We start from the raw sequence: 22,510 nt of genomic DNA, 5'->3' as shown, positions 1-22,510 counted from the left end.
CCCCCTTTTTGGGGGGCAGGAGGGGATTGGGGGAAGAGGTTTGAGTATTTGGTTCGGTTTGGACTTTTTTTGGTCGTTGTTTCAAAGAAAATCACCACCAACATCCAGACAAAAACTACGTAGTACATATCAGGCTCATTAGGAGTTCAGAGAACTGCTCATCAAATTTCAATATATATATAAACTCCTGTTATTTAAACAAAAGGGAACGGATTTTAAAAAAAGACAAAAAACTGAAAAACCAAACCAAACCAAAACAACAACAAAAATCCAAACAAAAATAACAAAAGAAACCTCCAAAACAAAACAAAAAACACCAAACCGACAGCCCGCAGTGGTGCTGGGCGGAGACACACCGACCTCATTCATGGCTTTCTCTGCGAAAAGGTTTACGTTTTCCCCCTGTCTTCCCTTCCCCCGCACTCCCTCCTCCCCTCCGTTTTAATTTTGGGACGGATTAAGACAAGTCTGGAGTCGGTAGAACTCCTCCCACCCGGCAGCACCAGGGTACAAGCACCAGTGCTCCCCTAAGTATGCGGGGCCCCGAGCTGCCCGGAAAAAACTGATTGCTTCATTGAGAAAAAAATCGGCCAGCACATGAGATACCGCATCAGCCCCCGCGCCCGGCAGCGGAGCGGACTCTGCTTTTAGGGCAGCTTAAGCCACTACCATTATTATTGTTATTATTTTTTATATTAAAATTAATACCAACATCTCGACCCCAGCCGCAAGGGCAATCCCCGGAAAGGCTGGACCTGCCGGAGCTCTGTCAGCGGGGGAGCCGCGGTCAGCATCCCACCGCTGCACAGCTCTGCTCACACTGGTGGACACACCGGGATATACCGGGATACACCGGCACAGCCCCGGGGCCCCGAGCCGGCGGGCCGCCCCCGAGCCCTCGGCAGGGCTGCGGAAGGACGTCTCACCTTGTTTACCCCGAGCGCGGCGGGCGCGGGGGGGCTGCGGGGCGGGCCGGGGCGGGGCGGCCGGGGCGGGGCGCGGCGGGGCCGGGCCGGGCCGGGCCGGGGCGGGCGGCGGCGGGGCAGTCGGGCTGCGCGCTGGGCACCGTGCGGGCGTGCGGCGGCCGGCAGCGAGCACGGAGGCAGCCAGCGTCCCCGCCACGTAAGTAGTTACTGATACGCCGGGGGGAGACGGTGCCTCGGTGGAGGGGAGCGGCGCGGCTACCCTCTCCTGCCTATGTTCTATCCCCAAGAGGAAAAAAACCCCATCAAACAAAATTTGCTCTCTGCATTTTTTTTTTAAGCGATTCTCTTTATTTGTCCCTTATGGCCTTTCGCTTATCGCCCTCCTAGCCCCTGCAGTAAGAACTCGGGCCCTTCTCGCCGCGCCGGTTTTTCTTTTCTTTGTGCGTGAACTCCATTAAGCGCGGCGAAGGCAGCGAGCCCCCGCTCACAATTCCGCTGTGCAGGAGGAGCGTGGGAGCGCTCTCTATTCTCTGGTTGCACTTTTTGTTCTGTCGCGACAACGACAGCCCGTTCCTTTCCGCCAGCGCGGAGCGGTGCGCGCTGCCCCGCCGCGCTCCCGCGGTGCCGGTGCGGCTCCCCCGAGCCGCCCGCCGCGGTCCCGCTCCTTTGTCGGCCCAAGTTAAATGCTCCCTCGCTGTTTCGCGGGGCATTCTCGGAGCGCCCCGGGCGCTAGCGGCGAGGCTCCCGCGCCATCTACAGCCGAGCCGCGGCAGCGCGGCGCTGCCGGGCCGTAGGGGAGCGGAAGGACGGTCCCGCTGCGCACACCGCGTTACCGACCTTTTGTTGCCGCCCGCGCTGCGCGCCCCGCGGGAGCGGCGGCCGCCCAGCCCCGGCCGCGCCGCCGCTCGCCCCTCGGCTCCCCGGCCCCGGGCGCCGCTGCCCCGCCGCCGCGCTGCTCCGCGCCGCTGCGCGCCCGGCCGGCGGCGGGAACAAAGGGCCGCGGGCTGAGCGCTCTCTCCCTGTGCCCAGGACGCGGCGCTGAGGCTGGTCGCCCGCCGCCGCCGCGCTCCCGCTCCCGCCCCCCCTCCGCCACACAAAGGCAGCCGCAGCTGGACGGGCGAGGGACCGCGCTCCACGCCAGGGCTCCGGTGCCGCGTCTCGGCTGGTCTTCTCCATACTCATGAACATACAAAGGTCAACCCCTATCACGATAGCACGATATGGGAGACCGCGGAATAAAACCCAGGATTTTGAAGAGCTCTCGTCCATACGGTCCATCGAGCCAAGCCAGAGTTTTAGCCCGAATCTAGGCTCGCCGAGCCCGCCGGAGACCCCGAACTTGTCGCATTGCGTTTCTTGCATCGGGAAATACTTATTGTTGGAGCCTCTCGAGGGAGACCACGTTTTCCGAGCCGTACATCTGCACAGCGGCGAGGAGCTGGTTTGCAAGGTAATGCCTCTCCTTGTTCTCCCCCTCCCCCGGTTCTCCCCTGTCGCGCCCGGGTTTCCCGTGTCTTGCAGGAGGGCGAGCATGCCGTGTACCTCGTTTATTGAATAGTGGAGAAACAAAAGGCAGGGAGACAGGATTATAGGCGAATCCTGTAACTTTTCCCTCTCTCCAGACAATGGCCACGTTATAGCGGTGGCCCGAGCCAGGTCTGCCTTCTATTGGCAGGGGGATATTTTTCTGGAAAGAGCCGTTCTTGAAGTAGGTTTTAACGTGAGTTCAGACCAGGAGAAAGCCTCATCTTCCACACACTCACTTTTCAAAATGGAGTAGGGAATCCCCAGCTAATTTTAAGGTGTTGGGACCTGCTGACTTCCTCGATTTTTACTGCCCCCAATTCTGTGCTTTGGCTACGGAAGAGGATGGAGAAGCGGGGGGGGGGGGGGCCTGGGGGCAGATTGCCATCGGCTTTATCTTAAAAGTGATTTAAAAAAAAGAACCACATCTAATTAATCAGCCTGAGCTCCCTCACGGTGGAGGTTGTTTGCAAACAGCATCCTCCCCCACTGCCCAACTGAGTAAGAATAAAACCTGCACACCTACGGTTTTTAGAAGTGCAGACAGAATAGCTAGCCCACTCTTTGTAGCCTGCCGGCTTTTCTCTGCCTCCTCCCAATTTGCTTCTACTATTAAAAGGTGAGCTGTGGGAAAAAGAAATCCGCATGCGTGCACATCTGTGGAGGGGTGTTTTTCTCTTTTTGAGCTGAGGGAATATTATCCTTTGTTCCCAAATTGTGATTCTTATTGTCTGTAGTGAGACAGACTTATGTCCAGCAAACTGAAGCAGTACCCAGTAGCAGTTTTTATAACTAGATAGCAAATTGCAACCTTGCAACACATGCTGCAGTGTTTGTATTATTCCCAAAACACGGAATTAATGCCATTTGGCAAATTTCTAGATGGAAAAGTAGATGTATTATAGCTTACTAGTATTCCAGGGATTAATAATAGTGTTGCTCACTGTTTCATACTTTCTCATACTTGATTCATAAAAAGTTATGGACTAGGATGTAGCAGAGAAGTGAAAATAATTGCTCCTCCTTGCTATTTGTGAAGATTGGAGTTCAGAGGGCAATTTAAATATGCTAACTGATTGAGTTATAAAACCTGATGAAACCTGGGACTTCATGTGATTATTTAGGGGGAAAAAAGGCCCATGGCTTTGCTAAGAACTAATATTGCTTGTTGAACTGGATGCTTTGTTACCAAACTGAAATAGAACATGAGAATTTCGAGAATGAAAGCCCAGCTCGACGCAGTAGTACAGTGCTGCACTCTAGGACATTGGCATCTTTTCATGAAATAAACAGGTCTCACAAAGCTGCTGCTCTGCATGAAATTCTAGGTGAACTTGCATGGCAAGTAGTAAAGCGGGGGCAATGCACTTCTTTGTTTCCTGTTTGGTTTGCAGGATTAAGGCACTGTTGATAACAGTATGAACAGTAAAACTGCAGCTCACAAAGACTGGGCCGTTATTTTTTTCTCCCTTCCATTTAAGCTGTATGTTTTTGAGCTGATCCTGACATTTGAATAGTATCAGTTTTTCCATATGTGCGAGGCACTACTAGCTGTGCTCCAAAAATACGATCTTAGCCTGGCTTGCTAGTTTCTGAGGATGCAGTTGTCAGTCCTGAACTCGGCTTAATTTAATGCGTGCTTTAAAATGCCTGCAGTATCATGACAACTATTTGTCAAGTAGCCTTCCGGCAAAGAGAGGTGCTCTCTGGTATCTTACTGAAGATGCTCTTAGAGATTGCTTGCAGAAACGCTGGGTTTAACAGACACATACTGATGATTCTCAAGATTCATTTGGCTGCACCCACCGGCTGTACAGATGCCGTTATTTGCTTCAAGGCTCTGTGGCATCCAAACAATGGTAACTTCTCACTTCTAATTCCCAGCGAGACCTAAATCAAACTGCAGCTTATTGGACATTTGCTGAATTGAGGCCAGGGATCTTAAAAGCTGGGATACAAAGAAGCCCTTTATAGAAGGTATTTGACACTGTAGCAGTATGATAGTGCTTCCTACCTACCCCCCGTTCAAACACAGTACTTGTACATAACCAGAGCTACTTATTTAACATAGTCTGAGAACCACAAAATGTAACTAATTTACATTATGATAATCTGGTTTAGGAGAGAATTCTGGAAAGTTGTCTTTTCACATGAGGGTTTGAGCCACATGAATATTCCTGCTTAAATTTTATTTTATAGCAGCTGCTTTGTAGAAGAGCCATTCACTTATAATGTAGTAGTTACGAGTTTTGAGATCCAAATGTCAATGAATTCTCCTCTGGAATGAATTGCACACCAGGGATTTTAGCAACACCCCCTCCCCGCCCTGGTTCTGCTTCCCTGGTGCACCATGTCACCAGAATGCCTCGGTGCTAATCCATCCCCCCGTAAAATGTGCTGGCTCTGTTTGGCAGTCTGCCTTTAAGGTTGTTTTTCCCTATGCTGGGGTAAGGCAGTACAGGTATGAGGTGACAGGTGAGAAGGGGGTGTCCCAGTTTCTTGGGATCTGGGTTCTCTTCTGTGGAAGGAGTTTATTAGGATTGTGCTCTGAAGCATTAAAGGATGCAGGTTTTGAAGCCTCAGGTAAATTTTGATTGAACTGTATCTTTCTCACTCGAGTTTTAAAGGTTTTTAAAGCTTTAGAGAGAACAGGAAGATATTTGCTTCTCAGAGAGGGTACAAATACCCACTATCAGAACACAAATGCTATAATACAGAAAGGTAAAAAATAATTGCAGTTTAAAACAGTGGTTAGAAAACTAGACCAGTTCTTCATTTTTATATTTCATTCGAAGGACACATGACTACCTTAAATTCTTTTTACTAAAGTAACAAAACACTCACGAGTAAGTTATATATTAATTGAATTTTTATGCTGGTGGAAATGCTAATACTTGCTTTGCAGTCCTCTGCAGCAAGTATAATTAAAAATAAAAATCACTCCTATCAATACTTTGCTCAGTCCCTTTTAGCACACTGACTTCTGTTATTCTCAATGAAGTCTTTCATTTTCTTGTAATGTGGTCTTTTCTCAATTGACTCAAATACTGATTCATTCGTCATCACTAGATTATAGTAACTTTTTATATTTGGGTTTCCCAGCAGCTTTTTTAGTTCTTACAGCTCATTCATAAGATCAGTGATAACATACTTAGTAGTAAAGGGACACTTCGCTTTTAATGGAGCACTTGATTGAAATGCAGAGAGTTCAGGGTGGTTTTGTCTTTGCCTTTTGAAGGGTGTTTGTCTGTGCTCCAACAGGCAGAGCTATTTCCCGGGTTGTCCTTCTGATCTTATAAACAGCTATTGTGGAACTGAGACTTGGAAAGTGAAAGTGACTTTGCTGTTTTTCAGAGATGAAAGAAAGGCAGGAAGTAAATAGGAATAGCAATAGATGATACTTTAAGCCCGAAAATCCTTAAGGCTTTAATGGGTTAATAAAATCAAAAGAGCCAGGCATGTGTATCAGGGTGGATTTAATGTGACAGCTTCTCTCCATACAAAGCTACTGGCTGTATTTTTTATGAGTTTATTTGGATGGAAAATAGAAAAGAAACATGCTTCCTTCTGAGTACTGCCCTTATACATCTCTGGTCTTCACAGCTTAATTTAGATTGCATTCTAGATTTGATCAGGTGTTAGCTAATGTAACTGTGCTTGCTACCAGTTTTGAAGACTAGCCTTTCCTGTCAAGGTTACGTGTCTTCTGTGTGGGGTTGTGCAGTCTGCTTTGTCTTGTCCTCACTGCTGTGAGTTTGTGACATCCTGTTTACATCGGTGCAGCTTTCAGCAGTGACATAAATTGTACTTAGGGATGGTTTTGTTAGCAGAATCAGATGTACCATGACTTCACTGTCCTTCATGTCACTAACCCTGGCTTTACTGTCATTGTTCCTGCAGGTGTTTGATATTGGCTGCTACCAGGAGTTATTAGCACCATGTTTTTGTCTGCCTGCACATAAAAATATCAACCAAATTACTGAAATAATTCTCGGGGAGACAAAAGCGTATGTGTTCTTTGAAAGGAGCTATGGGGACATGCATTCGTTTGTTCGTACCTGCAAGAAGCTTAAAGAAGAGGAGGCAGCCAAACTCTTCTATCAAATAGCTTCTGCTGTTGCACACTGCCATGATGGTGGACTGGTACTGCGGGATCTCAAGCTGCGAAAGTTTATTTTTAAGGATGAAGAAAGGTAAGTCTCCCTCGTTATGGCTGGGGGTGCCTGAGGTCAGATAGTTGGAGGTGCAGGATATTGTAGCCTTTGTTTGTAGTACACTTTATTTTCCTCTGCAACCTGATCGTGGGATGGATGTGCCATTTTACCCTCTGGTTTAGGTTTTGGAGTAAAGTAAGTATAGAGAGCTGTTTGCATTCTTCATCTCCACCTAGAGGAGTTTCTTATTCCTCTTGGAGAGACATCCATCTGAAACGGTGTCTGGTGTAAGAGCTGCACTATTATAAAGGCTGCTGGTGTTAAAAGAGGATGTTAAAGAGGACTGGGGACTGAAATGGCTCATTCCAGTGAGGAGGTGTAAAGAGGAAGAGCAGTCAAGTGTTTTCTGTTGGACTGTTCTGAGGACATCTTGTTTTCCATGCTCAGAGGGTCTGGAGGCTGCTTGTAAGAGTATTATGTGGTCACTAATCATACTAAGACTGAAACTGCCTTGCACTGGGGGTGCTTGTTTGTAGGACCAGCTGTTGTAGTACTTGGGGAACTACTGGTTTGGTTTTTTTAAATGATATCTCCTCCCTAAACACCCTCCTGTGTAAATGATTTGGGGAAGGAGTATGGGAAGACAGGGAAAGAAATAGCACTGGATGCTCTGGGTATATTGAAGTGCTCTTTCTGATGTGGAGCAATAGCCGTACTGTTGTACGTGTGGAAATTTCCTATCTCTTTCCTTCTGTTTACCAGTCTTCTTTGTCTTGAATGATGAATTTATTTGCAACTTCCACATAAGGTATCAGAGCAATCAATACTGTCAGAATCATGTTAGGCTTTCACAGAGTCATTAAATTGGAAGATGACCATTAAAAAAAAATCCAAACATCTAAATGGGAGCAGAACCTGCCTTTGTACTTCTTCTGGTCTTGGTAGAGAATGGGGACATGGTTTACGTTTTTAATTGATTGCAAAAAATTGTCTGAAAACTTGTTCAAACTGCTGCAGAGTGAAATGGATGTTTTGGAGAGCTTTGTTAAAAATAACCAGTGCATATCAGTTCTGTTGGGGGAATTACAAGAAACAGCCAAATTCTCTAAGTTCTCCACAGGAAGAACTTCTTTCTCAGGAAGTTGGTGATCTAAAAATTACAAAAAACTAATACACAATTCATTCAGGAAAGAAAAGTTCCTGGTCTTAAAATAAAAATGACATAATAAAGATGACAATCTATCCCATTTAAATATTCTCTACTTTTATTTTATTGCAAGCTGAGTTTTGCAAAATAGGCTTCTCCTTTTAACCTATTTACAGACTGAAAAATAATATATATTTTCACTTCTTAATTCAGTTCAGATGATTGTCTGCTAAGCATTTTTCTACTGCAGCCCCAAGGTCTGATTCCTCATCTTTTTCAAATAAAAAAAACCATTAAATTAAACGAGCTTAATGATCATTCATAGAGAAATGCAGAGCAGCTAGATATAAACTGCACTTCCACAACTTTTACTCCCAGTTTAATAACTAAGCACCATTCTAGAACCTCTGATGAAGATAAGCAGGAAACTTGTGCAAAATAGTTGAGGGGCTGTTCTCTGTTGTAGATGATAACGTCCTAATGGTTAAGTGGATTTTTTTTTTCCTGGGGATGTATGTAAACATGTGTGGTTTTGCATGAAGAGCAGACCTTGGAGGAGCTCCTTCAAGGGAAGGCAGCATGAGCTCAGAGCAGTGCAGTGGGAGCAGACACAGGCCTGTGCTGAATGCTCTTGAACTCCTACCCTGCTGCTTACTAGGAACGGAGTGCAGCATAGGAGGCAAAGGGCCAAATCCTTCAGCCACCCAAGAAAAGTGGTGTGTACTGTAATAGCAGTGTTGGCTTTTATGAATGTTTTTAACTTAGCTGTTGTTTGCAAAATGACACTGTTGCTCAGTTTTGAGCATTGTCTTCTAATTATACAATAATTCACTATAAAGGTCAAATAGGACTTGCTGGTTATTTTTAAGATAATCATAATGCGGTTTTCTTCTGGATGTAATGTTGGTTTGTAAGTAGGAAGGTATTGTAATCCTTTCTCTACTAAATAAATAGAGATGAAATAATGTGAGATAGAAATAGAACCAAACAGCAGTGACTGCCTTTTTTCACATCCTCTGATCATCATACTGTAATCAGTCATCACTTTCAATCTCCTGCTATATTTAGAAATGAAAAATCTTCCTGGTCCTCCTGAGTTTACAGAGGTGTTGGTGTGTTGCTTGCATCCCTCCGAGCTCCCATGTGTCTGAGGCTGCTGCCGAGGATTCCTGTGTGCTGAGCAGTCCTCAAGGAGCTGCCGTCAGCAGCCGTGCCTGGCAGATGGGTGCTGCACCATCCCTTGCTCTCTAGTGCTCATAATGAACCAGAGAGGGAGAAGAGAGATAAAAATGATGTTTTGAGAAATGTGTGTGAACTCTGCTGCTGTGTGTCACCTGCTCTTCAGTGAAGCTCTTTCTTAGCAGTTCTTTTCCTATTTCTTCAAGGCTGTTTTTCTGCAGTTCATTTTAAGTACCTACCACTTTGGAACTTCCTCTTCCTGAAGACTCTCATGGCTTTAATTTTGGTAGTAGAAAAGATGTGAAATCCAGCAGGCAGGCAACACATGAATGGAAAACTTGGTGCTTTTATTTTTTTTTTAAGTAAGATGCTTGTCTGTTGTTGGCTGAGAGCTGCCAGACTGGAGGAGCCAGAGGGAATGTGAAGGTTATATGGAAGTAGTTCCATTTGTTTAAAAAAGAAAATAAATTTTAAAGCATTTCTTAGTACATCATCTTTCATTGATCCTAATGAGATCCTGGTAGTTCAATAGAAGAACAGAGCTCCTGAAGTTTTGCAGGTGGTGCATACAGTGTTAAAACTCTTCTACCCCATCCCCCTTATCTAAATTACAGCTGGCATTTGCAAAGATTTGGGCTCCTGATCTAGCAGCACCAAAAGTGCTCTTAGCTTCAACTTGATGTTCCCCACTAAAAAGGTGTGTTATTTGGATGTTGCAAATCACAGTGCCTTGGGATGTTTCTAATGAACTGGGAGGTAAGAAGGTGGAATAAAGTATTGTTGTAGGCTGGTAGCACTGAGCATTCTGTAGGGGTCCTAATTGTACTAGAGGTGTTCTCCTTCATGTGGTAAATCCATGAGAGACTCAGATCATGTCTTACACTATTGCATGTGTGTAAGTACATTAGCACTTAAAATGAAACTCAGAATTCCACTGTGGAAACAAACAGAAAAAATTGTCTGTGTTTCAAGGTAGTTTATAGTTTCTTTAAATCCTGAACTGTAGGAAGTTGGAAGATAGGGTGAATTGCATTCCATAAAAATGATGTGTGCTGTTGCTACATGGGTTTTTGTTTTGTATAAAAGGTAGTGCAATTGTGTTTTTTAGGGCGAGGTGTCTGTAGAACCCTGGGTAAACTATAAGTGAAATAGCCAGTCTTGTAGTATTGAAATTTCAGAGTTAAACTCCATAAACCTGCAGCTGATTTTGATGAAGCAGAAGTTCTAAGACATTACAGCATGGCTGGAAATGTTTTGTAAGACTGGGTTAGCAAGCAGCAGCACATCTATTAAATGATTGTAGTGGCTTCCAGAACACTGAATATATGGAAAACAACACTGACTTGCCATGCTGAGTCTCAACAGACTTTCTAAAGTACCTCTAAGGCACTTCAAAAACTGTGTCCTTACACTTCAGAATGAAACTTGAATCCAAAACAGTGAATGACCTATGATAAAACCTGTGTTCTTGTATGTTTTCTCCTTCCATCCATGTTGTTAAAAATTTTTCTCCTGGGTATGAAGCCAGGTTGGTATTAATGTTGTGAGGCTCTTGCTTTTGAGTATTTTATCTGTGTTCGTGTCATGGTATTTACCATTTTCCATGTACAGCCTGTCCTCATAGTAGGCCCTTGGGCAGAACTGTGCCCTTCTCCTAGCTGGTGTCCCATAATGATGTTGCAGAACAGGCAGGTTTTTTTGGGTTGTGCTAAAAATAGTGCCATACACAGTATATAGCTAATAAAGCAGTTCATCAGTCTGATACATAGCAGATGCTTTGAGAAAGAGCCATCTGAAAGATCTCAGAATTAAATGAAGCATTTCTGTGTTGGTTGTTTCAATGGTTTGCTTAATACAAGAACATTTCTGCTGTCAGGGAATTATTAATTTCTTTAGTGTGTTTTTAAGCCTTTAATTATATTAAAATATTAGCTGTCGTAATATTTGAAGCTTAAAGACCTTGTACATTAATCATACTTGTTGAAGGGAAAATTAAAATAATTTTGGTATTTAGATATTGTAATTTTCCTCTGTTCTTTGAGTAAATATGAGGCAGGTGGGATTCAATAAAAATAAACAGTATTTGACACTTTTTGCTCTATGCCAGGGGAATGCAGCCAGTACAATACACTAATTTAGAAAGCCTGTGCTAGCATAACATATTTACTTGGTGTTCTTAGAATAATTTTTCCTCTTTAATTTCTCAGCTTTGAGTGGATGATGCTTTAACGTGACCTAGTTATGTTGTTTCCAATCCTCATGATACAAACCTGATCCCACAAAAAATACAAATGCATATACCAACATTTTGCATGTAGACCTTTCATTTTCTTATAGTAAGTAGTAAGCTTTTCTCCCCAGCATTTCTCAGAGTATAATGTGCTCAGCAGCTTTTTCATCAATGTGTTAAAATTTGCTGTTACCCTTACAATTCTGTAGAGAACTGTAAGTTAATGCTTTCCCTAAGTCCTAGAGAGTCCTAAAGTGGAAGAAAATCAAACAAAATGGGAGTGCTCTTAAAATACCTGAAGATTTAGAAATAAAAACAGTCTTCATCTGTTTTGTCATTTAAGCACTTTGCTCTACCCTGAATGGGGCCGCAGGACCAAAGAGCACAAGTTCTTCAATAGTGGAGACTCATAGGTCAGATTTCAAACCAGAAATTATTATTCCTAAAGTATGGAGGAAGGCAAATTTCTTAATGGACAGCAAATCTGCTGTGAGGCTTAGGTAGAAGATGAAGTGGTTGCGCAACTGTTTTCCACAGAAGGGTTCATGTCCTCATTGCCTTTATGCGGTTTGGTTACTAAGTCTCTCTTCTCACCCTGTTCCTGGGAGCGACGCTGATGTGTTTGGTGCCCTTCCCAGCAGGAGGGAAGAGGGAGGCTGTCTGCAGGTGGTGAACATCACAGCCACCCTGTGAAGTGCATAAATCTCCCCCTGAGGGCATAGATAGTTATACAGGTCAATTGCTGTGCCAAAGGTTATAAATTAATGCAAAAGCTAGGGAAGATTTGGCTGCTGTCTGGCCCTGGGATGATGATGGGAACTCAGATGGACCTTGAGTCAGCTCAAGGCCTTTCAGTGAGACCAGGAGTATCAAGAGCCTTTGCTGTTGAAGCCAGCACTGGAGTTTGCAGGAGGTTTTACCCCTGGGGTGTCATTTAAGCACTTTGCACTATGTGGATCATAGTAGGGCCTTGTCTTCTTCACTCTCCCTCTTCAGGCAGGATGCTGTGGTATGTGTTGGCTGTCATGTCAGTCATGGGTGGTGCCTCTCCTGAGATGCCCATTGTGGGATTGATCTCTCTGACAAAAGGTGCTCTGTAGCCCCTGGAGTAGATGAGTAGATGTGTCTCAGGACATCTCAAATTCAGTTAAATAGCTGGTCCTTTTAAAGACTTGAAAACCTCCATCCTTAGACTTGCAAAATGGTCCATTTTGAATTATGAGTGGAGACTGAGGGTATCTGGATGTCTGTGCTAGGGGTGAGTGAGAAAGGGAGGCAGGAGCCCAACTAGTCACAGCTGCAGTGCCTTGTCCGAGTGAAATTCTTCTGCTGCCTTCTCTTTTAATTGTTCTTATTATCACACTTGGAGATTACATCAGGCTTGAGAGGGAGAGGAAAGGTGGTGATTGTAAAGAGGAGCCAACCTGGGGCATATTTAGTCTTGAGCACCTGCTTTTTTGATAGATGTGTATTGCTTGGAGACAGGATTGCAGACGTCTAAGCAAAAGGTTTTCAGTAAGGTTGTGAAATAATGGCATGGCCTTAGAGATGTTGAGCACCCACTGTAGGCTCAGAAAGTGCTGGGCTGTTTTCACAACATGCAGTTATATTAAAAAAAAATTGTGGTCTTCTTTCCCTGTGGAGCTTCATCATGCATTGTATCAAAAGACCTAGAAAAGATGGGAAACACAGCATATGGTTGACAGCATAGCCTTTTAAAACTCTGATCTTCAATGTGATCTAACAAGACAAAAGTGAGGTAGTGAAGTAGCTGTCCTGACTCAGATTCTTACAGAAGAATGGATTGCTCAGGGTATTGTAACCGAGCTCCTCTGTGGAAGAGTCTGCAGTGGATTTCACAGCCTGCACCTCAACACAAGCATCACTACCTACCAACTCTCTGGGGAGTATGTTTTGTCTTTAGGCAATAAGGGCATGGAAGAAACAAAGTATATGGCATAACAGGACAGGCTGTTCCCAGCAATCCTATTTGAGTGTTGTAAAACTGAGGTCTTTGGGGCACCAGTCCTTCCTGGAGATGAGCCAGAGGATTTGTAAGTGGAACTCTGTAGGGAAAAAACCCAGACCAGCTTAAAACAAGTTAAAAGCTCTAAGTTGCTGGGCACTGCATGTCAGGGGATGCAGGCAAGGCTGTCTGTGCTGTTAGCATCCCTGCAGAGGAAGGGTGAGGGAGATGTAATTTTTAGAGGCTTCCTCATTGTGCGGAAGTACCCGTGAAGGAATCTTCCCTTAGGAACGAGGTTCATCCTGTAAACCTGTGCTGCCTGAAAGTCCCAGTTGTCTTTTGAAACATTTCCTTGAGCCTGTTTCATTATGCAAGAGACTGTCTAACAGCCTTTGTGCAGAGTTTGTTTTTTTTTTCTTCTCTGAAATTGTGTAGGACGTTGTGTGGTGAACACCCTTGCTCTTTGCTGTTACAAATTGGAAAGGGATCTATTGGTGAAAGGAGCAGGATTTAAATGGATGGCATAACATTTCCCCCTGCTCCTGTGTGCCCCTCTGCCCCCAAGGAGATTGGGTAGTTGTGAGTTCAGAACCAGTCTTTTCACTAGAGCTGCAAATCATCTGCCGGGGCTTTCATTACCGCCTTCCCTGTCTCACTGGCTCCCTTATGAAGAATGCCTACTTCTGCATTATTTAGGAGAGATTCCCTTGGTTAAAAAAAAAAAAAATCGATTAGCAAAAGATAACTGCTTCCTATGTTGAGCTTCCCTTTTTTTTTTTTTTTGCCTCCTTGTGACTCTAATTGCATGCATGCTCTTCTCATCATTATGATGAGGTGTGGGCAACTGACCTCGATTAAATGACCTGTAAATTATTGGCCACCTAGGAGCAATCCCTGGTCCACTGGGCAGTCAATGGCTTCAATGCCTCTGCCTAGGGAAAGGCTCTCCTGGTCTCAGTCAGAATAATATTGAAATACGAGAGAACGTTTCTTGGGCACTTTCAGCTTTTTACCCTTGGAGGAATATTGTGAAGCACCTTTAGAAATTGTCATTTTATATTTACCTGCAATTGTATTAAAAAAATAGTAATTCAGATGGCAATGATGTTTGTTTCCTGATCTCCAGAGTCTGCTGCATAGAATCTGTAAATCTGGACCTTTTAATTTTACCCAGCCTAAGTAACAATTGGATGGTGTATCTGGAGTGTCCAGAGCAGGATGGCTCCTTCAGTCTCTTCCAAAAGCAGCTGATTTGGCTGTCATATGGGAAATGTTGCTGTGCAAAAATTGTGGGCCCAGTCTGCAGTTAGTGTTCCCAAAATGGGAAGGTTGGCTCAGCTGTTGCTCAGGTATTATTTCTCATACAGATGGCTTTGGGAACAGACTAGAGGCAACTGCTTTCATTGATTCAGGTGCAGGCTCCTTTACTACTGACTGCTTATTCACGGCAATGAAGGTATTTTCTTCCGAAACGCTCAGACTATCAGTTCTTGTCTCTGCTTTAAATGTTAAAGATTTTTTTTCTCCTGCCTTATGAGTTGAGAGCCCTCTGAATAATTCAACTGATTTTGGTATGGAAATTGTTTGCTTTTGGAGAGCAAGTGTGAATGTTGGATTCTTATGCCCTGGTTTCAGTGTCAAAAGGCAGGATAGCAATTTGCTGATAGTCCCAAAGCTCTGCAGGGAAGAGTAATGTGAATCTGTTGGAAAAAAAGTGTGGGATGTGCAACAAAGGCAGAGGTGAGTGCTCCAAAGGTTGCATTGGAGAACCTTCGGGAAGACACTTAATTGATTATGTTTTGTTACATTACTGAAGAGCAAAGTCTGAATGCAGTCAAGTAATGAATGGCATATTGATAAGAAACTCAGAGTGGTATTGTTTTTCATGGGTTTCCCTGACGGTTTCTATGGGGACAAAGACGCATTTCCCGTCCGAGTGCTGCTGCTGCCCTCTGATTGCACTTCTGTGGTTTCATTCACCAGTAATGGGAAAGCATTCATAGGCAGAATAGCTTCCCCTTTTTAAATAGCCATGATTCAGGGTTGTATTTTTTTTTTAATGCATTAAACTAATGCAGTGTTTTATCAATGATCTGATAGATACATAATGCTCTTTTTCCAAGTGCTTATTCAGGGTCTGCATTAAAACTTGAAATTATGTATTGTAATTACGTAAGCCTTGGCAAAACTCTTTGTTGCCCTGCAGTATGTGTACAAAGTAATTCTCATCCGGCTGAGGCAGTAGCTTACATTTGAACTTTGGGGATTAATTTTGTTGCAACTGTTTGTCAAGCTCAAATGCTGGTGCTTTTGGAGAACTTTTTTCTTTTCTGGGGATCCTTTGTGAGAATCCTTTTTCTCTTGTGGGGACTGATGTGAGTTAATTACTTAGAGAATGAGAGGTTTTTAGGGAACTATTTTTATTTGTCCTTTTTCCTCTCTGCGGTGGGAGGCACTTCAAAGTTGATTGTGATTTCACACCTTCATGTTTCTTTTTTTCTGTCCTTTGCCTTAACAAATGTCAAATTTTGGGTTGTCCAGTTAATCTGCAGTTGGATGCACTCCCCACCCTTTTCTGTGGAGGTTCTGTGTTCTCAAAATCGTCTTGTAGTTTTCAGGGTCTGTTTGTTATTGTTGGCTTTTATTCCTGTTCATGGCTATTTGATTTCAGTGCTTTCTGAGAGAGGCATGTGGGGGAGAGAGACTGCTTCTCATTCAGCATTCTGCATTTCTCTGTATTTAGACTTTGACTCCCCTTTTTCTCATCCCCTTTCATACTCCCTGACTGATTTCCCCTCCCAAAAACAACCTAAAAACCAAACCTTAAACATCACTGGATTGCAGAAAGCAGAGCTCTTTTAGCCAATGCTTGAAATGCAGTGTAAAGGAAGGCCAGCAGAGCTGGAAGCTGTTTCTCACAGAGATGGGGTACTGTGCACTGGGAAATAGCACTTTCTGAGCCAGGCTGCTGCTTTTTGATTGCCTGGAAAGATGTGGAACGACTGTCAAAAGGGGACTGAGAGTTGCTGTGTACACTCACCTGTGCAGTACCCAGTGGTAGCACTGCACAGACCGTGTTCCATCTGTGAGGCTGAGGTGGGTGAAGTCATCTGTCACTGAAAATGGGCTGCAGCGGGTCTGCCCCGCCCCAGTCCTGCCTGGTGGTGAGGGGTGCTGGCAGAACCACCCTGTGAGCTCTTTCTATTGCCAGCTATGTCAAGTCAGACAGCCCTTCCCATCCCTGTGCTCTCCTTGCTGTATGGATGGAAAGTCTTTGTTATCATCGACTGTGAAGACACCGGACTTTACAAATGAAACTGGGAACACCTGGGCTGTGCCTGGGTGTAACTGGGAGAGGAGAAAGCCATGCTGAGGCCATGCAGCTGGCAGTGTGTGCTCAGGGGATGCAGGCCCTGCAGTCTGCCAGGGAAATGCATGCCCAGTGCTGCAGGAGCACTGCCTGCTTGCAGGGGAGCCATTTCACCACTTTGCACCTTGCACCCAAGGGAGTCTCTGGCTCAGGGTTTGAGGCTGACCAGGAGGAAGAGGACTGAAGGTTGTGTTTTTGTTTAATTTGGGACCTTTTGTTTCCTCAAAGCCTGTCGGCTCAGCAGGATGAAAAACCTGGCTTGAGTGTTTTCATTTGCCCACAGCTTACAGAGGAGCAGGCAGATAAGGGCCAGCTGTTGTTCCATTTGCTTGCTTAAACAAAACCACTGTTTTGTGTGGAGGCTGCAGCACCTTGCAAGGAAAGCAAGATGGGGATATGGCTTTTGTGTGCTGCTTCTCTTTTGTTATCAAGAAATTATTTCTTCTCTTGGAAAAAAAAAATAAGAGTTTTTGACACACCTTGCAGTCTGTTCTCTGTGGTTTTGTACTGTGTCCGTTGTAGGAAATGAGAGATTTGGGAATGCCAATAATTTTATGTAATATAAAAGCTTCTTATTGAACTGTTTTTCTAAAGTCTTTGGCAACTCCCAGAAATGTAAAATAGGATAGGAAAGTAAACAACATTTCCCTGTGTTGTTGACACTGGGATGGCAGGCGAGCGTGTGTGGGGGTGAATTCCCTCCTGGAAGTTGTTTATTAATAGCCTGCTCTGCCCCACTCCCTGTGTGTGTGTTCTGCTTCTGTTAGTTAGCAGGAGTGAGTCGATGTTTTCCTGTCTGGCAGTTCAGTGACTTAATGCATGTTTGAGTATCTGGCCCCACTGTTTTATTGCTAGACATGCTTTTCTATGGAAAAACTGAGGTGGGCAATGCAAATGGAACCACAACTCATGTCCCTGCCTTCCCTTTCATTTCCTCTTCTCTGTTCTCTGCCCTCTTTGGCATGTTTTTTTCCTCCAGGCGTTTCTCCTTGCTTCTCTTCCTACGCTGTGCAGGTGCAGGAATGTGTCAAAGCTGAGCACTGTGACAGGACTCTCCTCAAGTCACTCTCCTGTTGTGGACCCTCTGCTTTGTGTGCAGAGGGAAATTTCTGTGGTCTTGGTAATTGTAGTGAAGTTTTTCCTTGCAGCCCACTTCCTGTGTGGTGCATTGCTGCTGTAAAGTATTGTTTGAGTGCTAATGAGGGGGTTGTCCATGGCCAGAAGTACTGTTAGGATGGCAGTGGTAATTAATGAGGAAGCAGATGTATTGAGCAATGCCCATCAGCATTGAACTGGAGGAGCAAACACTGGCCTGTTTCAGGAGAGAAGGAGCTGCCCTGACACACTGTGCTTGGGAGCCAGGTATTCGGAATTCTGTATTTATGACTTCCTCATTTGGGGCATGTTGCCAGAGGGGCTTTCACCTCTGCTAGTAAACTTATTTAGCTGTTGAAAAGGTCCAAGTGTCATGAAAGTTTATGGCACAGTTGCCTCTGGAGTACTCCATGGAGTAAAATGCTCTTCTGTTGGTTCAAAAAAGATAGGGCTGAGCTGCCCTGGAACTAAGTCTAAGCCAAAGCTGGCCCAGATGTCTTTCTCAGCTCAGGCTCAATCAGTGTTGTCTTCAGTAAACATTTAAGAAACAAGGCTCTCCTTGTCTATTTTAATGCCTGTTAAATTACGTGGTTTAGTCAAGAGACGCAGGTTCTGCCTTCTGGGATGAAGTCCAGTCCCTGCCTGTGAATGTCTGTGGTACGAGAGCAGGGCCGTGTCACAGGGCTAAGAGTGATGGCAACAGACCTGTGGGGTTCAGGGATGAGGGCACTAAAACTCAAAGTTGAGTTATGACCCCAAATTATTGAAAGGAAAATCTGCACTACTGCTAGGTCACTCTGCAATCCCATGGCACTGGACAAGCCCTGTTGCATTGTAGTGACTGTTCTCTAAACCACCCTTTGCTGAGAAGTAGTCTGAAGGGTACTTGGTAATCCTTTGGATGCATCCAACAGGGACAGATTTTTAAATATAGATAAAAAGCCTAACAGTGAGAAGGGAAAGAAAGGTTATGTTCAGCTAGTGCTATGACAAGCAGCTCTGCATCATTTTTTTTCTGCTCTTGTGTGATATCCATAAGGGAAGAAAATTCCCTTGCAGAGATAATTACTGCAGCACAATGACAAGTTCACAGTGCTTTGCAGGCAGCAGGAGTTTGCAGTCTAGATAAGGCTTTCCTGTCATCTCTGCAAGTCCTTTGCCAGCTTCTCTGTTCATTCCAGTGCAAGAAGCTCCTCTGGCTCAGTTGAGTAGATAAGCTTGCTGTTAATCTTGGCCTTCAGCTCACCTGATCTCCCTTTGCCCAAAATTCTATTTGGGAAGACTGAAATTTGTTAAAAGTGCTCCTTCTTAATGTCTCTGAAAATTGCTGGGGTAAAGAAAATGTTGGCTGGTCAGAGGGATCATTTAGGGTCAGAGTGACCATTTTATTACTCTTAAACCTTGCTGAACTACAGGTGTACAGAGTGGCTTTGCCAGCATGACAGGTGTCAAAATAACCTTGTGTAGTTAGGGCTGGGTTTGTATTTGGGTGTGAATCCTACATGGGTAGGTTAGAGTGCATCCAGCTCAGAAAAGATCTTGAGGTTTATGTCCCCTTTTGGAAATCATGTCTATGTAAAATTAACCAAAAGCATGAATATGGCAGCTCCTATTCTCTTTTTAAGAGAACTTATTAATGAGTTATTAATTAAATTTATTAATGAGTTTACTGGACGTGACTGTATTTGAAATCCTCTAGCTGTATGTGTGGCAGTATTCCCTATATGTGCCTAATATCTCTAACCAGTATGGAAGAGACAATATCAATTTATCTGTAATGACTGCTGTGAGTGGGATTTTAAACTGCTGCACTTCTGCAGTTGTCAAATTTTGTAGAGTATGACTATTATAACCATAGAATTGCAACAGTCAGAATTTGTGTTTGATGTTTGCTTACCTTGATAGTATTGTGTTTTGTTTCCCCCCCCCCCCCACAGGACTAGAGTGAAATTGGAAAGCCTAGAAGATGCTTATATTTTAAGAGGAAATGATGACTCTCTTTCTGATAAGCATGGATGCCCAGCCTATGTGAGTCCAGAGATCTTGAACACAAATGGCAGCTACTCTGGCAAAGCAGCGGACGTGTGGAGTCTAGGTGTCATGCTTTATACCATGCTGGTTGGACGCTATCCTTTCCATGACATTGAGCCTAGTTCCCTGTTCAGCAAGATCCGTCGTGGGCAGTTTAACATTCCAGAAACTCTATCCCCTAAGGCAAAATGCCTCATACGTAGCATACTGCGTCGAGAGCCATCAGAAAGGCTGACTTCACAGGAAATTCTGGACCATCCGTGGTTTTCTACAGATTTTAATGTATCGAATTCAGGATATGGTGCTAAGGAAGTATCAGATCAGCTGGTGCCTGATGTCAACATGGAAGAAGACTTGGACCCATTCTTTAACTGAGCACAAAGACTGGTGTTCAGAAGGTACACAACCTGGAGATGGACACATGAAGGAGCCCTTCCTGACCGCGTTCAATCACATCCTGCATCAGCCTAGCTTGGTAGCAAAAGACACTCAGAGGTCCTCGGATTGAGAAGGAACCTCCACAAGGAGCTAATATAACAAATGTAGCATGGGGACAGATTGGGGGGGCGGGGGGAGCTTGCTATCAGGTTAGATTGATTTGGAGGAGAAAAGGCAGCATGGAGCAATTGTAGCTTCACCTTTTTGGAGCCAAGGAGACTGCACATGCCAATTCTGGTGCAGCTGTATCACTCCTGTTTCTGTTCTATTAAAAACAGTGGTAACTCACAACAAATAGAAACTTTTTTGCCTCAGCTCACATCTTGGCATCGCACTGTTAGATATTCAACTTCAGCCATTATTCAGGGAAAATACAATTGGCTAACTTTTTTAATCGGATGTCTAATAATTAATGGGATTAATACAAGAAAAAAATTAGGTGCACAAAGATGGACATGAAAAGTGGGTGCTAAAAAAAAGCAAAATTTCAGTTCATGTCTCTTGATAGCTATTTTCAAGTCATTTCTTCTAAATAAACTACTTAATATTCTTGTCAGGAAATGACATTTTAATGCGTTGTTCCCTTAAGGGGAAGTAACTGTCATTTAACAGGCTGTTCTGTTTTGTGTCAAATGGTTTGTTGCAGGAAGCTATTATAACTCGAACTTTCAACTGCATTACTGCTATAATAGGAGAAAAAAAGAAAAAAACTGTATAATTTTTTTTTAAAGATATGAGATACTGGCTTCCATATCTGCCATGCTGCACGTATATGACTAGCAAGGGCAGAAAGCCCTTAATGGTGTCTTCATCTGAGAACCAATCTCTTCTTTACTGACTAGCCCATGTGTAAATAGAGGGCTCTTTATTATTGAGGAAGAGTATTGTGGGTTTTTTCTTTGAATTCCTTTAAACTTGGGAAAAGAATTGTTTGATTTTCATTTTTGTTAATGTCCAGACTAAGAAATAAGAGGGTATTAATAAGCTGAACATTTATATTACAGATATTCCTCTTGAAACATACACAGTAATATGCACCTTTTGTATTGTCAAGACTTATTCTATTTATTGAAGAAAATGTCACAGTAGTGATGTATTAAGCCAGTACTTCAATTACGGGTTGACTTGGGATGACATGTTACATGCTGTAGTTAACACACTTCTTTTCTGTTCAGGTATTTCTGTCCCTAAATAACTTTTTATTTAGCTTCTTTTTTTTTTTTTTTTTTTCTAGATAGCTTTATTTGATTTAGACTGGCAAATGTTTTTATTACTGCTTTTATATTGCTGTATGATATTGAAATCTCTTGGCATAAATATTTGTGTTTCCAGTACCTCAGTTGTTCTGATATTACTGCCTGTATACGTTTTGTGAAGTGGTCATGTTTTTTGGGTAGGTACATGTGGACTCTGTAGTATGTAAATGTTACTTGAATTTGTGCTTAATTATAGTATGTGGCATGTGCGTACAGCTACTTGGCATTTGACGTATGGATGCTATTTGCCTGCCTTGCAGGAAAGTTATGGTCCCACTCTCAAGAGGATGTTTCACAGTTCTTTATCAAGAGACAAAGCTAGCTGCAGCTGACCTGCCTTGGTTCTATTTTGGTAACTAAGAATATAAAGGAGTAATGTTTTTACACTCTGAAGATGGTGCTGTGTCAAGAAGGACTTTTTTTTATTTTATAAGTACCTTATAGGAGGAAAGATTGGTGATGTGCATGGTGGGGTTTTACTGCCTCTGGTGCTTTGTCATGTATTTGGTTTAATGTTTTTGTCCTAATCTCTTCAATAAATAAAATTGTGCATATTTAACTAAAGTTCAGTGGTGAACAGTGTTCTTACTGAATGTCTGAGGTGCTGCAAGAGTTTGCTCTGTTAGGATCATTCAGCTGATATTTTTTGTGTTGCTGACAGGCTCTTGCCTAGTCCCGTGAGCTGAGAAAACAGCACTTATATTTATTTACAAGGTAACGCTGTAAGCCTTTTCATCAAAAATTTTACCGTTTGCTATGAATAAAATTGGCTTCTATTTTCTCTTCTTTTGGCTTGTCCCTGCATCTTAGCAAACCCATTTACCTTTTTCAAGAAGGATATTGAAATGTGGTGAGAACTTTGGTGCTGGGAGACCCTTTGATGAAGAGAGATACCAAAATGGAGTGAGCTGGTATTTGCACTTTCCAAAATCCTGGGGCAATGTGCATCTTGCATTTGCACCTCGATTCCAGAAAGGATGGTTCTGAATTAGCATCTCCTAATTTAATGTCTTCTATTTAAGGCCAGATTCTGTTTGTCATTCACCTTAATAATTAACAGATGCTGGTAGTGACATATATAAGAGGATGTAGGGTAGTAAGATGCTTTGAGAACGTGAGGCAGAATAGATGAATCCTGGTCTCTTAAGAAAAGACAGTTTGAACTGGGCTTTGGTTTAACAGCCACACTGCAGG

At 43.6% G+C, this 22,510-nt stretch overlaps 1 protein-coding gene across 1 annotated transcript; it reads left to right on the top strand.

Moving 5' to 3' along the window:
* Positions 1-1,052: 1,052 nt before the first annotated feature.
* Positions 1,053-21,880, top strand: TRIB2 (tribbles pseudokinase 2). Its single transcript, XM_036380157.2, has 4 exons — positions 1,053-1,122; positions 1,956-2,376; positions 6,351-6,643; positions 19,529-21,880. Exons 2-4 carry the CDS (start codon positions 2,107-2,109, stop codon positions 19,995-19,997), a joined length of 1,032 nt encoding a protein of 343 aa, XP_036236050.1. The 5' UTR covers positions 1,053-1,122; positions 1,956-2,106; the 3' UTR covers positions 19,998-21,880.
* The last annotated feature ends 630 nt before the right edge of the window (positions 21,881-22,510 follow it).

Source organism: Molothrus ater, chromosome 3 (genome assembly GCF_012460135.2).
Source record: "Molothrus ater isolate BHLD 08-10-18 breed brown headed cowbird chromosome 3, BPBGC_Mater_1.1, whole genome shotgun sequence".
NCBI classification, from domain to species: domain Eukaryota; kingdom Metazoa; phylum Chordata; class Aves; order Passeriformes; family Icteridae; genus Molothrus; species Molothrus ater.
Note: the sequence above shows the minus strand (reverse complement) of the source record. Positions and strands in the feature narration are given on the sequence as shown.